At 45.2% G+C, this 17,424-nt stretch overlaps 1 protein-coding gene across 1 annotated transcript in view; it reads left to right on the top strand.

Moving 5' to 3' along the window:
- hs3st2 (heparan sulfate (glucosamine) 3-O-sulfotransferase 2) overlaps nucleotides 1–16,896 on the top strand; it is a 273,340-nt gene extending 256,444 nt beyond the window's left edge. The window contains exon 2 of the mRNA XM_072269476.1: nucleotides 16,278–16,896. Within this exon, the coding sequence (XP_072125577.1) occupies nucleotides 16,278–16,896 (619 nt within the window). The remainder of the gene's footprint in view (nucleotides 1–16,277) is intronic.
- The last annotated feature ends 528 nt before the right edge of the window (nucleotides 16,897–17,424 follow it).

The raw sequence follows: 17,424 nt of genomic DNA, 5'->3' as shown, positions 1-17,424 counted from the left end.
GTAGACGGTAGTAAAGAAGTGGTATCAGACGTAGACGGGGTAGTAAAGAAGTGGTATCACAGGTAGACGGGGTAGTAAAGAAGTGGTATCAGACGTAGATGGGGTAGTAAAGAAGTGGTATCAGACGTAGACGGGGTAGTAAAGAAGTGGTATCAGAGGTAGACGGGGTAGTAAAGAAGTGGTATCAGAGGTAGACGGGGTAGTAAAGAAGTGGTATCAGAGGTAGACGGTAGTAAAGAAGTGGTATCAGACGTAGACGGGGTAGTAAAGAAGTGGTATCACAGGTAGACGGGGTAGTAAAGAAGTGGTATCAGACGTAGATGGGGCAGTAAAGAAGTGGTATCAGAGGTAGACGGTAGTAAAGAAGTGGTATCAGAGGTAGACGGTAGTAAAGAAGTGGTATCAGAGGTAGACGGGGTAGTAAAGAAGTGGTATCAGAGGTAGACGGTAGTAAAGAAGTGGTATCAGACGTAGACGGTAGTAAAGAAGTGGTATCACAGGTAGACGGGGTAGTAAAGAAGTGATATCAGAGGTAGACAGGGTAGTAAAGAAGTGGTATCAGAGGTAGACGGGGTAGTAAAGAAGTGGTATCACAGGTAGATGGGGTAGTAAAGAAGTGGTATCAGAGGTAGACAGGGTAGTAAAGAAGTGGTATCAGAGGTAGACGGGGTAGTAAAGAAGTGGTATCAGAAGTAGACGGTAGTAAAGAAGTGGTATCAGAGGTAGACGGGGTAGTAAAGAAGTGGTATCACAGGTAGACGGGGTAGTAAAGAAGTGGTATCAAAGGTAGACGGGGTAGTAAAGAAGTGGTATCAGAGGTAGACTGTAGTAAAGAAGTGATATCAGAGGTAGACGGGGTAGTAAAGAAGTGGTATCAGAGGTAGACGGGGTAGTAAAGAAGTGGTATCAGACGTAGACGGGGTAGTAAAGAAGTGGTATCAAAGGTAGACGGGGTAGTAAAGAAGTGGTATCAGAGGTAGACTGTAGTAAAGAAGTGATATCAGAGGTAGACGGGGTAGTAAAGAAGTGGTATCAGAGGTAAACGGGGTAGTAAAGAAGTGGTATCAGACGTAGACGGGGTAGTAAAGAAGTGGTATCAGAGGTAGACGGGGTAGTAAAGAAGTGGTATCAGACGTAGATGGGGTAGTAAAGAAGTGGTATCAGAGGTAGACGGTAGTAAAGAAGTGGTATCAGACGTAGACGGGGTAGTAAAGAAGTGGCATCACAGGTAGACGGGGTAGTAAAGAAGTGGTTCAGAGGTAGACGGGGTAGTAAAGAAGTGGTATCAGACGTAGATGGGGTAGTAAAGAAGTGGTATCAGACGTAGACGGAGTAGTAAAGAAGTGGTATCACAGGTAGACGGGGTAGTAAAGAAGTGGTATCAGACGTAGATGGGGCAGTAAAGAAGTGGTATCAGAGGTAGACGGTAGTAAAGAAGTGGTATCAGACGTAGATGGGGTAGTAAAGAAGTGGTATCAGAGGTAGACGGGGTAGTAAAGAAGTGGTATCAGAGGTAGACAGTAGTAAAGAAGTGGTATCAGAGGTAGACGGGGTAGTAAAGAAGTGGTATCACAGGTAGACGGGGTAGTAAAGAAGTGGTATCAAAGGTAGACGGGGTAGTAAAGAAGTGGTATCAGAGGTAGACGGGGTAGTAAAGAAGTGGTATCACAGGTAGACGGGGTAGTAAAGAAGTGGTATCAGAGGTAGACGGTAGTAAAGAAGTGGTATCAGAGGTAGACGGGGTAGTAAAGAAGTGGTATCAGAGGTAGACGGTAGTAAAGAAGTGGTATCAGACGTAGACGGGGTAGTAAAGAAGTGGTATCAGAGGTAGACAGGGTAGTAAAGAAGTGGTATCAGACGTAGATGGGGTAGTAAAGAAGTGGTATCAGAGGTAGACGGTAGTAAAGAAGTGGTATCAGACGTAGACGGGGTAGTAAAGAAGTGGTATCAGACGTAGACGGGGTAGTAAAGAAGTGGTATCAGAGGTAGACGGGGTAGTAAAGAAGTGGTATCAGAGGTAGACGGGGTAGTAAAGAAGTGGTATCAGAGGTAGACGGGGTAGTAAAGAAGTGGTATCAGAGGTAGACGGGGTAGTAAAGAAGTGGTATCAGAGGTAGACGGTAGTAAAGAAGTGGTATCAGACGTAGACGGGGTAGTAAAGAAGTGGTATCACAGGTAGACGGGGTAGTAAAGAAGTGGTATCAGACGTAGATGGGGTAGTAAAGAAGTGGTATCAGACGTAGACGGGGTAGTAAAGAAGTGGTATCAGAGGTAGACGGGGTAGTAAAGAAGTGGTATCAGAGGTAGACGGGGTAGTAAAGAAGTGGTATCAGAGGTAGACGGGGTAGTAAAGAAGTGGTATCACAGGTAGACGGGGTAGTAAAGAAGTGGTATCAGAGGTAGACGGTAGTAAAGAAGTGGTATCAGAGGTAGACGGGGTAGTAAAGAAGTGGTATCAGAGGTAGACAGGGTAGTAAAGAAGTGGTATCAGAGGTAGATGGGGTAGTAAAGAAGTGGTATCAGAGGTAGACGGTAGTAAAGAAGTGGCATCACAGGTAGACTGGGTAGTAAAGAAGTGGTATCAGAGGTAGACAGGGTAGTAAAGAAGTGGTATCAGAGGTAGACGGGGTAGTAAAGAAGTGGTATCAGAGGTAGACGGGGTAGTAAAGAAGTGATATCAGAGGTAGACAGGGTAGTAAAGAAGTGGTATCAGAGGTAGACGGTAGTAAAGAAGTGGTATCAGAGGTAGACGGGGTAGTAAAGAAGTGGTATCAGAGGTAGACAGTAGTAAAGAAGTGGTATCAGAGGTAGACGGGGTAGTAAAGAAGTGGTATCACAGGTAGACGGGGTAGTAAAGAAGTGGTATCAAAGGTAGACGGGGTAGTAAAGAAGTGGTATCAGAGGTAGACGGGGTAGTAAAGAAGTGGTATCACAGGTAGACGGGGTAGTAAAGAAGTGGTATCAGAGGTAGACGGTAGTAAAGAAGTGGTATCAGAGGTAGACGGGGTAGTAAAGAAGTGGTATCAGAGGTAGACGGTAGTAAAGAAGTGGTATCAGACGTAGACGGGGTAGTAAAGAAGTGGTATCAGAGGTAGACAGGGTAGTAAAGAAGTGGTATCAGACGTAGATGGGGTAGTAAAGAAGTGGTATCAGAGGTAGACGGTAGTAAAGAAGTGGTATCAGACGTAGACGGGGTAGTAAAGAAGTGGTATCAGACGTAGACGGGGTAGTAAAGAAGTGGTATCAGAGGTAGACGGGGTAGTAAAGAAGTGGTATCAGAGGTAGACGGGGTAGTAAAGAAGTGGTATCAGAGGTAGACGGGGTAGTAAAGAAGTGGTATCAGAGGTAGACGGGGTAGTAAAGAAGTGGTATCAGAGGTAGACGGTAGTAAAGAAGTGGTATCAGACGTAGACGGGGTAGTAAAGAAGTGGTATCACAGGTAGACGGGGTAGTAAAGAAGTGGTATCAGACGTAGATGGGGTAGTAAAGAAGTGGTATCAGACGTAGACGGGGTAGTAAAGAAGTGGTATCAGAGGTAGACGGGGTAGTAAAGAAGTGGTATCAGAGGTAGACGGGGTAGTAAAGAAGTGGTATCAGAGGTAGACGGTAGTAAAGAAGTGGTATCAGACGTAGACGGGGTAGTAAAGAAGTGGTATCACAGGTAGACGGGGTAGTAAAGAAGTGGTATCAGACGTAGATGGGGCAGTAAAGAAGTGGTATCAGAGGTAGACGGTAGTAAAGAAGTGGTATCAGAGGTAGACGGTAGTAAAGAAGTGGTATCAGAGGTAGACGGGGTAGTAAAGAAGTGGTATCAGAGGTAGACGGTAGTAAAGAAGTGGTATCAGACGTAGACGGTAGTAAAGAAGTGGTATCACAGGTAGACGGGGTAGTAAAGAAGTGATATCAGAGGTAGACAGGGTAGTAAAGAAGTGGTATCAGAGGTAGACGGGGTAGTAAAGAAGTGGTATCACAGGTAGATGGGGTAGTAAAGAAGTGGTATCAGAGGTAGACAGGGTAGTAAAGAAGTGGTATCAGAGGTAGACGGGGTAGTAAAGAAGTGGTATCAGAAGTAGACGGTAGTAAAGAAGTGGTATCAGAGGTAGACGGGGTAGTAAAGAAGTGGTATCACAGGTAGACGGGGTAGTAAAGAAGTGGTATCAAAGGTAGACGGGGTAGTAAAGAAGTGGTATCAGAGGTAGACTGTAGTAAAGAAGTGATATCAGAGGTAGACGGGGTAGTAAAGAAGTGGTATCAGAGGTAGACGGGGTAGTAAAGAAGTGGTATCAGACGTAGACGGGGTAGTAAAGAAGTGGTATCAAAGGTAGACGGGGTAGTAAAGAAGTGGTATCAGAGGTAGATTGTAGTAAAGAAGTGATATCAGAGGTAGACGGGGTAGTAAAGAAGTGGTATCAGAGGTAAACGGGGTAGTAAAGAAGTGGTATCAGACGTAGACGGGGTAGTAAAGAAGTGGTATCAGAGGTAGACGGGGTAGTAAAGAAGTGGTATCAGACGTAGATGGGGTAGTAAAGAAGTGGTATCAGAGGTAGACGGTAGTAAAGAAGTGGTATCAGACGTAGACGGGGTAGTAAAGAAGTGGCATCACAGGTAGACGGGGTAGTAAAGAAGTGGTTCAGAGGTAGACGGGGTAGTAAAGAAGTGGTATCAGACGTAGATGGGGTAGTAAAGAAGTGGTATCAGACGTAGACGGAGTAGTAAAGAAGTGGTATCACAGGTAGACGGGGTAGTAAAGAAGTGGTATCAGACGTAGATGGGGCAGTAAAGAAGTGGTATCAGAGGTAGACGGTAGTAAAGAAGTGGTATCAGACGTAGATGGGGTAGTAAAGAAGTGGTATCAGAGGTAGACGGGGTAGTAAAGAAGTGGTATCAGAGGTAGACAGTAGTAAAGAAGTGGTATCAGAGGTAGACGGGGTAGTAAAGAAGTGGTATCACAGGTAGACGGGGTAGTAAAGAAGTGGTATCAAAGGTAGACGGGGTAGTAAAGAAGTGGTATCAGAGGTAGACGGGGTAGTAAAGAAGTGGTATCACAGGTAGACGGGGTAGTAAAGAAGTGGTATCAGAGGTAGACGGTAGTAAAGAAGTGGTATCAGAGGTAGACGGGGTAGTAAAGAAGTGGTATCAGAGGTAGACGGTAGTAAAGAAGTGGTATCAGACGTAGACGGGGTAGTAAAGAAGTGGTATCAGAGGTAGACAGGGTAGTAAAGAAGTGGTATCAGACGTAGATGGGGTAGTAAAGAAGTGGTATCAGAGGTAGACGGTAGTAAAGAAGTGGTATCAGACGTAGACGGGGTAGTAAAGAAGTGGTATCAGACGTAGACGGGGTAGTAAAGAAGTGGTATCAGAGGTAGACGGGGTAGTAAAGAAGTGGTATCAGAGGTAGACGGGGTAGTAAAGAAGTGGTATCAGAGGTAGACGGGGTAGTAAAGAAGTGGTATCAGAGGTAGACGGGGTAGTAAAGAAGTGGTATCAGAGGTAGACGGTAGTAAAGAAGTGGTATCAGACGTAGACGGGGTAGTAAAGAAGTGGTATCACAGGTAGACGGGGTAGTAAAGAAGTGGTATCAGACGTAGATGGGGTAGTAAAGAAGTGGTATCAGACGTAGACGGGGTAGTAAAGAAGTGGTATCAGAGGTAGACGGGGTAGTAAAGAAGTGGTATCAGAGGTAGACGGGGTAGTAAAGAAGTGGTATCAGAGGTAGACGGGGTAGTAAAGAAGTGGTATCACAGGTAGACGGGGTAGTAAAGAAGTGGTATCAGAGGTAGACGGTAGTAAAGAAGTGGTATCAGACGTAGATGGGGTAGTAAAGAAGTGGTATCAGAGGTAGACGGTAGTAAAGAAGTGGTATCAGACGTAGACGGGGTAGTAAAGAAGTGGTATCAGACGTAGACGGGGTAGTAAAGAAGTGGTATCAGAGGTAGACGGGGTAGTAAAGAAGTGGTATCAGAGGTAGACGGGGTAGTAAAGAAGTGGTATCAGAGGTAGACGGTAGTAAAGAAGTGGTATCAGACGTAGACGGGGTAGTAAAGAAGTGGTATCAGACGTAGACGGGGTAGTAAAGAAGTGGTATCAGAGGTAGACGGGGTAGTAAAGAAGTGGTATCAGAGGTAGACGGGGTAGTAAAGAAGTGGTATCAGAGGTAGACGGTAGTAAAGAAGTGGTATCAGACGTAGACGGGGTAGTAAAGAAGTGGTATCACAGGTAGACGGGGTAGTAAAGAAGTGGTATCAGACGTAGATGGGGCAGTAAAGAAGTGGTATCAGAGGTAGACGGTAGTAAAGAAGTGGTATCAGAGGTAGACGGTAGTAAAGAAGTGGTATCAGAGGTAGACGGGGTAGTAAAGAAGTGGTATCAGAGGTAGACGGTAGTAAAGAAGTGGTATCAGACGTAGACGGTAGTAAAGAAGTGGTATCACAGGTAGACGGGGTAGTAAAGAAGTGATATCAGAGGTAGACAGGGTAGTAAAGAAGTGGTATCAGAGGTAGACGGGGTAGTAAAGAAGTGGTATCACAGGTAGATGGGGTAGTAAAGAAGTGGTATCAGAGGTAGACAGGGTAGTAAAGAAGTGGTATCAGAGGTAGACGGGGTAGTAAAGAAGTGGTATCAGAAGTAGACGGTAGTAAAGAAGTGGTATCAGAGGTAGACGGGGTAGTAAAGAAGTGGTATCACAGGTAGACGGGGTAGTAAAGAAGTGGTATCAAAGGTAGACGGGGTAGTAAAGAAGTGGTATCAGAGGTAGACTGTAGTAAAGAAGTGATATCAGAGGTAGACGGGGTAGTAAAGAAGTGGTATCAGAGGTAGACGGGGTAGTAAAGAAGTGGTATCAGACGTAGACGGGGTAGTAAAGAAGTGGTATCAAAGGTAGACGGGGTAGTAAAGAAGTGGTATCAGAGGTAGACTGTAGTAAAGAAGTGATATCAGAGGTAGACGGGGTAGTAAAGAAGTGGTATCAGAGGTAAACGGGGTAGTAAAGAAGTGGTATCAGACGTAGACGGGGTAGTAAAGAAGTGGTATCAGAGGTAGACGGGGTAGTAAAGAAGTGGTATCAGACGTAGATGGGGTAGTAAAGAAGTGGTATCAGAGGTAGACGGTAGTAAAGAAGTGGTATCAGACGTAGACGGGGTAGTAAAGAAGTGGCATCACAGGTAGACGGGGTAGTAAAGAAGTGGTTCAGAGGTAGACGGGGTAGTAAAGAAGTGGTATCAGACGTAGATGGGGTAGTAAAGAAGTGGTATCAGACGTAGACGGAGTAGTAAAGAAGTGGTATCACAGGTAGACGGGGTAGTAAAGAAGTGGTATCAGACGTAGATGGGGCAGTAAAGAAGTGGTATCAGAGGTAGACGGTAGTAAAGAAGTGGTATCAGACGTAGACGGGGTAGTAAAGAAGTGGTATCAGAGGTAGACGGGGTAGTAAAGAAGTGGTATCAGACGTAGACGGGGTAGTAAAGAAGTGGTATCAGACGTAGACGAGGTAGTAAAGAAGTGGTATCAGACGTAGACGGGGTAGTAAAGAAGTGGTATCAGACGTAGACGAGGTAGTAAAGAAGTGGTATCAGAGGTAGACGGGGTAGTAAAGAAGTGGTATCACAAGTAGACGAGGTAGTAAAGAAGTGGCATCAGAGGTAGACGGGGTAGTAAAGAAGTGGTATCAGAGGTAGACGGTAGTAAAGAAGTGGTATCAGAGTTAGACGGGGTAGTAAAGAAGTGGTATCAGAGGTAGACGTGGCAGTAAAGAAGTGGTATCAGAGGTAGACGGTAGTAAAGAAGTGGTATCAGAGGTAGACGGGGTAGTAAAGAAGTGGTATCAGACGTAGACGGTAGTAAAGAAGTGGTATCAGAGGTAGACGGTAGTAAAGAAGTGGTATCAGACGTAGACGGTAGTAAAGAAGTGGTATCAGAGGTAGACGGTAGTAAAGAAGTGGTATCAGAGGTAGACGGTACTAAAGAAGTGGTATCAGAGGTAAACGGGGCAGTAAAGAAGTGGTATCAGACGTAGACGGGGTAGTAAAGAAGTGGTATCAGAGGTAGACGGAGTAGTAAAGAAGTGGTATCAGAAGTAGACGGGGTAGTAAAGAAGTGGTATCAGAGGTAGACGGGGTAGTAAAGAAGTGGTATCAGACGTAGACGGGGTAGTAAAGAAGTGATATCACAGGTAGACGGGGTAGTAAAGAAGTGGTATCAGAGGTAGACGGTAGTAAAGAAGTGGTATCAGAGGTAGACGGGGTAGTAAAGAAGTGGTATCAGACGTAGACGGGGTAGTAAAGAAGTGATATCACAGGTAGACGGGGTAGTAAAGAAGTGGTATCAGAGGCAGACGGTAGTAAAGAAGTGGTATCAGAGGTAGACGGGGTAGTAAAGAAGTGGTATCAGAGGTAGACGGTAGTAAAGAAGTGGTATCAGAGGTAGACGGGGTAGTAAAGAAGTGGTATCAGAGGTAGACGGGGTAGTAAAGAAGTGGTATCACAAGTAGACGAGGTAGTAAAGAAGTGGTATCAGAGGTAGACGGGGTAGTAAAGAAGTGGTATCAGAGGTAGACGGTAGTAAAGAAGTGGTATCAGAGGTAGACGAGGCAGTAAAGAAGTGGTATCAGAGGTAGACGGTAGTAAAGAAGTGGTATCAGAGGTAGACGGTAGTAAAGAAGTGGTATCAGAGGTAGACGGTAGTAAAGAAGTGGTATCAGAGGTAGACGGGGCAGTAAAGAAGTGGTATCAGAGGTAGACGGTAATAAAGAAGTGGTATCAGAGGTAGACGGGGTAGTAAAGAAGTGATATCAGAGGTAAACGGGGCAGTAAAGAAGTGGTATCAGACGTAGACGGGGTAGTAAAGAAGTGGTATCAGAGGTAGACGGAGTAGTAAAGAAGTGGTATCAGAAGTAGACGGGGTAGTAAAGAAGTGGTATCAGACGTAGACGGGGTAGTAAAGAAGTGATATCAGAGGTAGACGGTAGTAAAGAAGTGGTATCAGAGGTAGACGGTAGTAAAGAAGTGGTATCACAGGTAGACGGGGTAGTAAAGAAGTGGTATCAGAGGTAGACGGTAGTAAAGAAGTGGTATCAGAGGTAGACGGGGTAGTAAAGAAGTGGTATCAGAGGTAGACGGGGTAGTAAAGAAGTGATATCAGAGGTAGACGGTAGTAAAGAAGTGGTATCAGAGGTAGACGGTAGTAAAGAAGTGGTATCAGAGGTAGACGGTAGTAAAGAAGTGGTATCAGAGGTAGACGAGGCAGTAAAGAAGTGGTATCAGAGGTAGACGGTAGTAAAGAAGTGGTATCAGAGGTAGACGGTAGTAAAGAAGTGGTATCAGAGGTAGACGGTAGTAAAGAAGTGGTATCAGAGGTAGACGGGGCAGTAAAGAAGTGGTATCAGAGGTAGACGGTAATAAAGAAGTGGTATCAGAGGTAGACGGGGTAGTAAAGAAGTGATATCAGAGGTAAACGGGGCAGTAAAGAAGTGGTATCAGACGTAGACGGGGTAGTAAAGAAGTGGTATCAGAGGTAGACGGAGTAGTAAAGAAGTGGTATCAGAAGTAGACGGGGTAGTAAAGAAGTGGTATCAGACGTAGACGGGGTAGTAAAGAAGTGATATCAGAGGTAGACGGTAGTAAAGAAGTGGTATCAGAGGTAGACGGTAGTAAAGAAGTGGTATCACAGGTAGACGGGGTAGTAAAGAAGTGGTATCAGAGGTAGACGGTAGTAAAGAAGTGGTATCAGAGGTAGACGGGGTAGTAAAGAAGTGGTATCAGAGGTAGACAGGGTAGTAAAGAAGTGGTATCAGAGGTAGATGGGGTAGTAAAGAAGTGGTATCAGAGGTAGACGGTAGTAAAGAAGTGGCATCACAGGTAGACTGGGTAGTAAAGAAGTGGTATCAGAGGTAGACAGGGTAGTAAAGAAGTGGTATCAGAGGTAGACGTGGTAGTAAAGAAGTGGTATCAGAGGTAGACGGGGTAGTAAAGAAGTGATATCAGAGGTAGACAGGGTAGTAAAGAAGTGGTATCAGAGGTAGACGGTAGTAAAGAAGTGGTATCAGAGGTAGACGGGGTAGTAAAGAAGTGGTATCAGAGGTAGACAGTAGTAAAGAAGTGGTATCAGAGGTAGACGGGGTAGTAAAGAAGTGGTATCACAGGTAGACGGGGTAGTAAAGAAGTGGTATCAAAGGTAGACGGGGTAGTAAAGAAGTGGTATCAGAGGTAGACGGGGTAGTAAAGAAGTGGTATCAGACGTAGACGGGGTAGTAAAGAAGTGGTATCAGAGGTAGACGGGGTAGTAAAGAAGTGGTATCAGAGGTAGACGGGGTAGTAAAGAAGTGGTATCAGAGGTAGACGGTAGTAAAGAAGTGGTATCAGACGTAGACGGGGTAGTAAAGAAGTGGTATCACAGGTAGACGGGGTAGTAAAGAAGTGGTATCAGACGTAGATGGGGCAGTAAAGAAGTGGTATCAGAGGTAGACGGTAGTAAAGAAGTGGTATCAGAGGTAGACGGTAGTAAAGAAGTGGTATCAGAGGTAGACGGGGTAGTAAAGAAGTGGTATCAGAGGTAGACGGTAGTAAAGAAGTGGTATCAGACGTAGACGGTAGTAAAGAAGTGGTATCACAGGTAGACGGGGTAGTAAAGAAGTGATATCAGAGGTAGACAGGGTAGTAAAGAAGTGGTATCAGAGGTAGACGGGGTAGTAAAGAAGTGGTATCACAGGTAGATGGGGTAGTAAAGAAGTGGTATCAGAGGTAGACAGGGTAGTAAAGAAGTGGTATCAGAGGTAGACGGGGTAGTAAAGAAGTGGTATCAGAAGTAGACGGTAGTAAAGAAGTGGTATCAGAGGTAGACGGGGTAGTAAAGAAGTGGTATCACAGGTAGACGGGGTAGTAAAGAAGTGGTATCAAAGGTAGACGGGGTAGTAAAGAAGTGGTATCAGAGGTAGACTGTAGTAAAGAAGTGATATCAGAGGTAGACGGGGTAGTAAAGAAGTGGTATCAGAGGTAGACGGGGTAGTAAAGAAGTGGTATCAGACGTAGACGGGGTAGTAAAGAAGTGGTATCAAAGGTAGACGGGGTAGTAAAGAAGTGGTATCAGAGGTAGACTGTAGTAAAGAAGTGATATCAGAGGTAGACGGGGTAGTAAAGAAGTGGTATCTGAGGTAAACGGGGTAGTAAAGAAGTGGTATCAGACGTAGACGGGGTAGTAAAGAAGTGGTATCAGAGGTAGACGGGGTAGTAAAGAAGTGGTATCAGACGTAGATGGGGTAGTAAAGAAGTGGTATCAGAGGTAGACGGTAGTAAAGAAGTGGTATCAGACGTAGACGGGGTAGTAAAGAAGTGGCATCACAGGTAGACGGGGTAGTAAAGAAGTGGTTCAGAGGTAGACGGGGTAGTAAAGAAGTGGTATCAGACGTAGATGGGGTAGTAAAGAAGTGGTATCAGACGTAGACGGAGTAGTAAAGAAGTGGTATCACAGGTAGACGGGGTAGTAAAGAAGTGGTATCAGACGTAGATGGGGCAGTAAAGAAGTGGTATCAGAGGTAGACGGTAGTAAAGAAGTGGTATCAGACGTAGATGGGGTAGTAAAGAAGTGGTATCAGAGGTAGACGGGGTAGTAAAGAAGTGGTATCAGAGGTAGACGGGGTAGTAAAGAAGTGGTATCAGAGGTAGACGGTAGTAAAGAAGTGGTATCAGACGTAGACGGTAGTAAAGAAGTGGTATCACAGGTAGACGGGGTAGTAAAGAAGTGCTATCAGAGGTAGACGGGGTAGTAAAGAAGTGGTATCAGACGTAGACGGGGTAGTAAAGAAGTGATATCAGAGGTAGACGGTAGTAAAGAAGTGGTATCAGAGGTAGACGGTAGTAAAGAAGTGGTATCAGAGGTAGACGGGGTAGTAAAGAAGTGGTTCAGAGGTAGACGGGGTAGTAAAGAAGTGGTATCAGAGGTAGACGGGGTAGTAAAGAAGTGGTATCAGACGTAGATGGGGTAGTAAAGAAGTGGTTCAGAGGTAGACGGGGTAGTAAAGAAGTGGTATCAGAGGTAGACGGGGTAGTAAAGAAGTGGTATCAGAGGTAGACGGGGTAGTAAAGAAGTGGTATCAGACGTAGACGAGGTAGTAAAGAAGTGGTATCAAAGGTAGACGGTAGTAAAGAAGTGGTATCAGAGGTAGACGGGGTAGTAAAGAAGTGGTTCAGAGGTAGACGGGGTAGTAAAGAAGTGGTACCATAGGTAGACGGTAGTAAAGAAGTGGTATCAGAGGTAGACGGGGTAGTAAAGAAGTGGTATCAGAGGTAGACGGGGTAGTAAAGAAGTGGTATCACAGGTAGACGGGGTAGTAAAGAAGTGGTATCAGACGTAGACGGGGTAGTAAAGAAGTGGTTCAGAGGTAGACGGGGTAGTAAAGAAGTGGTATCAGAGGTAGACGGTAGTAAAGAAGTGGTATCAAAGGTAGACGGTAGTAAAGAAGTGGTATCAGAGGTAGACGGGGTAGTAAAGAAGTGGTTCAGAGGTAGACGGGGTAGTAAAGAAGTGGTACCATAGGTAGACGGTAGTAAAGAAGTGGTATCAGAGGTAGACGGGGTAGTAAAGAAGTGGTATCAGAGGTAGACGGGGTAGTAAAGAAGTGGTATCACAGGTAGACGGGGTAGTAAAGAAGTGGTATCAGAGGTAGACGGGGTAGTAAAGAAGTTTTTTGTAACACTGACCTTCATCAGTTCAGGCAATGAGAAGCTGAGATGTCACACTGCAGTTATACAAGTCATTGATGAAGCCACGTTTGGAATATTGTGTTCAGTCTCGGTCACCCTGCTGGAGGAAAGGTGTCATTAAACTGGAAAGAGTGCAGAGGGGATTTACGAGGATGTTGCCAGAACTCAGGGAACTGAGAGTGGCAAGAGATTAAGCAGGTTGGGTCTTCTTCTTTGCAGCAAAGGAGAATGAAGGGTGATCTTACAGAGATGCATAATATCATAACAGGCATAGATAAGATAAGCATGCACAGTTTCTTTTCCTGTGGTTGTGGAATCAAAGACTGGAGGACATTAGCTTAAGATAAGAGGGGAAACATAGAACATAGAAATTTACAGCACATTACAGGCCCTTCGGCCCACAATGTTGTGCCGACCATGTAACCTACTCTAGAAACTGCCTAGAATTTCCCCAGTGCATACCTCACAGATCTTGATAAAGCCATGCTGACTATCCCTAATCAGATTATGTGTCTCCAAATGCTGATAAATCTTGCACCTCAGGATTTTCTCCAACAAATTGCCCACTACTGAAGTCAAACTCACTGGTCTATAATTTCCTGGTTATCTCTACTCCCTTTCTTTAACAAGGGAACAACATTTGCAACCCTCCAATCCTCCGGTACTTCTCCCATCCCTACTGATGATGCAAAGATCATCCAGAGACTCAACAATCTCCTCGCTTGCTTCCCATAGTAGCCTGGGGTATATCTCATCCGGTCCCAGTGACTTATCTAACTTAATACTTCTCAAAAGCTCCAGCACATCCTTTTTCTTAATGTCTACATGCTCAAGCATTTCAGTCCACTGTAAGTCATCCCCACAATTGTCAAGGTCTTTTTCCCTGGTTAACACTGAAGCAAAGTATTCATTAAGTACCTCCATTACCTCATGCTCATGTTTCTACTATTGCACCTGATTGGCCCTATTCTCACATGGCTCATCCTCTTGCTCTTCACATACTTGGAGAATGCCTTGGGGTTTTCCTTAATCCTGCTCACCAAGGTCTTCTCATGGCCCCTTCTGGCTCTCGTAACTCCATTCTTAAGCTCCTTCCTAGCAAACTTCGTAATTTTCTGGAGCCCTAACAGTACCTAGTTTCTCGAACCATTCATAGGCTTTTCTTTTCTTCTTGACTAGATTTTCTACATACTTTGTCCACCATGATTCTTTATTCCTACCATCCTTCCCCTACCTCAATGGAACATACCTATGCAGAATGCCATGCAAATGTACTCTGAACATTTGCCACATTTCTGCCATTCATTTCTCTGAACACATCTGCTCCCAGTTTATGCTCCCAAGTTCCTGCCTAATAACATCATATTTCCCCCTACCCCAATTAAATGTTTTCCCAAATTGTCTGCTCCTATCCCTCTCCAGCACAATGGTGGAATAGATAGAGTTGTGGTCACTTCCCCCAAAATGCTCTCCCACCAAGAGATCTGACACCTGACCAGGTTCATTTCCCAATACCAGATCAAGTACAGCCTCTCCTCTAGTTGGCTTATCTACATATTGTGTCAGGAAACCTTCCTGAACACATCTAACAAACTCCACCCCATCTAAACACCTTGCACTATGGAGATCCCAATCAATATTAGGGAAGTTAAAATGTCCCATCACAATAACCTTATTATTATGGCACTGTTCCAGAATCTGCCTCCCTATCTGCTCCTCGATATCCCTGTTACTATTGGGGGGTCTATAAAAAACACCCAGTAGAGTTATTGCCCCTTTCCTGTTTCTGACTTCCACCCAGACTGACTCAGTAGACCATCCCTCCATGACTTCCTCCTTTTCTGCAGCCGTGACGCTATCCCTAATTAGCAATGCCACGTCCCACCTCTTTTGCCTCCCTCTCTGTTCTTTTTGAAACATCTAAAGCCTGGCACACTCAGCAGCCATTCCTGCTCCTGAGTCATCCAAGTATCTGTAATGGCCACAACATCACAGTCCCACGTATTGATCCACGCTCTAAGTTCATCCACCTGTTTATGATACTCCTTGCATTAAAATGAGCACATCTCAAACCATCAGGCTGAGTGCATCTTTGCTCTAGCATCTGCCTATCCTTCCTCACAAACTCTCTACAAGCTGTCTCTACTTGTGCTCCAACCGCCCCATCCTCTGCCTCTTCGCTTCAGTTCCCACCGCCCTGGAAATCTAATTTAAACGCTCCCCAATAGCATTAGCAAACTTTCCCACCAGGATATTGGTCCCCCTCGGATTCAAATGCAACCTGTCCTTTGTGTACAGATGACACCTGCTCCAGAAGAGGTCCCAGTGAACCAGAAATCTGAATCCCTGCCCCCTGCTCCAATCCTACAGCCACGCATTTATCCTCCACCTCATTCTATTCCTATACTCACTATCACGTGGCACAGGCAGTAATCCCGGGATGACTACCTTTGAGGTCCTGCTTCTCAACTTCCTTCCTAACTTCCTATATTCTGCTTTCAGGACCTCCACCCTTTTTCTACCTATGTTGTTGGTACCAATATGTACCACGACCTCTGGCTGCTCACCTTCCCATTTCAGGATATTGTGGCTGTGCTCAGAAACATCACGAACCCTGGCACCTGGGAGGCAAACTACCATCCTTGTTTCTTTATCATGTCCACAGAATCACCTATCTGTCTTACTAACTATAGAGTCCCCTATTACCGCTGCCATCCTCTTGCATTCCCTACCCTTCTGAGCCACAGAGCCAGACTCAGTGCCAGAGGCGCGGCCACTGTTGTTTCCCCCAGGTAGGTCCTCCCCCCCCAACATCAAAAGAGAAACGCCCTCTCTTTCCCCTCCTGACTGTCACCCACCTATCTGTCTCCTGAGGTCCAAAGGTGACTACCTGCCTGTATCTCGTGTCTATCAGCTCATCACTCTCCCTAACAAACCAAAGGTCATCGAGTTCCAGGTCCAGTTCCCAAACTCGGTCTCTAAGAAGCTGCAGCTCGAAGCATCTGGCACAGACGTGACTATCAGGAAGGCTGGAAGTCTCCTGGACATCCCACATCTGGTTGGTCCACCGCTAATGCGCTGAGCCCCGCGAAACACTTTTTTAAACTTTTCTCCCTGACCTGCGCGAAGCTCTCCCTCTCTTCGAATCTGTTGGTCTGCCAAAAGATTTAAAAGGAACCTGAGAGGCAACGTTTTTTCCCAAAAAGTGATTACTATACAGAATGAACCACCAGAGGTGATCGAGACAGTACGTTTAAAAGCTAGTTGGACAGGTACAGAAATGGGAAAAGTTTAGAGGGATACAGTATTGGAAACGTGGCAAATGGGACTAGCTTAGATAAGGTTCATGATCGACGTAGACCAGTTGAGCTGATTGACCTGTTTCATGCTGTATGACTCTATACCTAATTCTATTTATTCTATTCTACTTACCTAATGAATCCTCTTCTACACAGACGTATTTTTCTTTCAGTTTTTTTTATCAGATATTTATTTTTAACCACGTTAATTTTTCTCTGCTTTATGCAACCTAGTTTGATAGATTCCAGTCGAGAGTTTCTAATTTGTGACCTATTTTACTTTTAGGAGTTTGATGCCGAAGACATTGGATGGACAGCTCACCATGGAGAAAACACCCAGTTACTTTGTCACCAGAGAAGCACCAAAACGAATCTTCTCCATGGCAAAGGGCACCAAGCTGGTGGTTGTGGTCCGGAACCCAGTGACCAGAGCCATTTCAGACTACACCCAGACACTGTCCAAGAAACCTGAGATTCCAACCTTTGAGGTTCTGGCCTTCAAGAACAGGACCCTGGGCCTGATCGATGCCTCTTGGAGTGCCATCCGCATTGGGATCTATGCCTTACACCTGGAGAACTGGCTCCAGTTCTTTCCCCTTTCCCAGATCCATTTCGTCAGCGGGGAGAGGCTCATCATTGACCCGGCTGGAGAGATGGGAAAAGTTCAGGACTTCTTGGGCCTCAAGAGGATCGTCACAGACAAGCATTTTTACTTCAACAAAACCAAGGGATTTCCATGCCTGAAGAAACCTGAGAGCAGCAGCCTGCCAAGATGCCTCGGGAAATCTAAAGGAAGGACTCATGTCCAGATAGACTCAGATGTTATTGAGCAGCTGAAAGAATTTTATAGACCATATAATATAAAGTTTTATCAAATGGTGGGACAGGATTTTCGATGGGACTAACTGTTATTTAAAGTATACCTTAAAGAAATAAAGAAAATAGCATTTATAAGTCTTGTACTATATTCACCTAAGTAGTCTGTTATGACGCACACCATGGAACCCTAAGGTTAGACTGGGAGTTTAATGATCTTCCACTTTCAGTGGAATTTGGGAAAGCCACTTCTGCAAATAAGGCTAAGTACTGGCCAACCAAAAGGGCAGCAATTGGGAGAAACATGGGCAACCTCAAGATTAAATACCAGGTCCACCAGCAGAACAGCTGCAAATTAAAACATTAGAGCAGGGAGCAGGAGCAGCGGGATGTTACTGGGAAATCAGGACCAACAACTGGCCTACTGCTAAGTTATCCAGTGGAGCAGCTGAAAGGGGAACCCGAAAGCATACCAACATCAGGCAATTGGAAAAAACCACTGAAGCAGCTACAGATAAAATCAGTTAACAGTCCAGGCCAGTCATTGATCATAGGGACCACCACTAAGGCAGTCAGCTAACAAGTGTAACTCCTGGAACAGCCATTGGATGAACCAC

The sequence above is a fragment of the Mobula birostris genome, chromosome 9 (genome assembly GCF_030028105.1).
Source record: "Mobula birostris isolate sMobBir1 chromosome 9, sMobBir1.hap1, whole genome shotgun sequence".
Classification (NCBI taxonomy): domain Eukaryota; kingdom Metazoa; phylum Chordata; class Chondrichthyes; order Myliobatiformes; family Myliobatidae; genus Mobula; species Mobula birostris.
The sequence above is the reverse complement of the archived record's forward strand: the minus strand, read 5'-3'. Positions and strand labels throughout refer to the sequence as shown.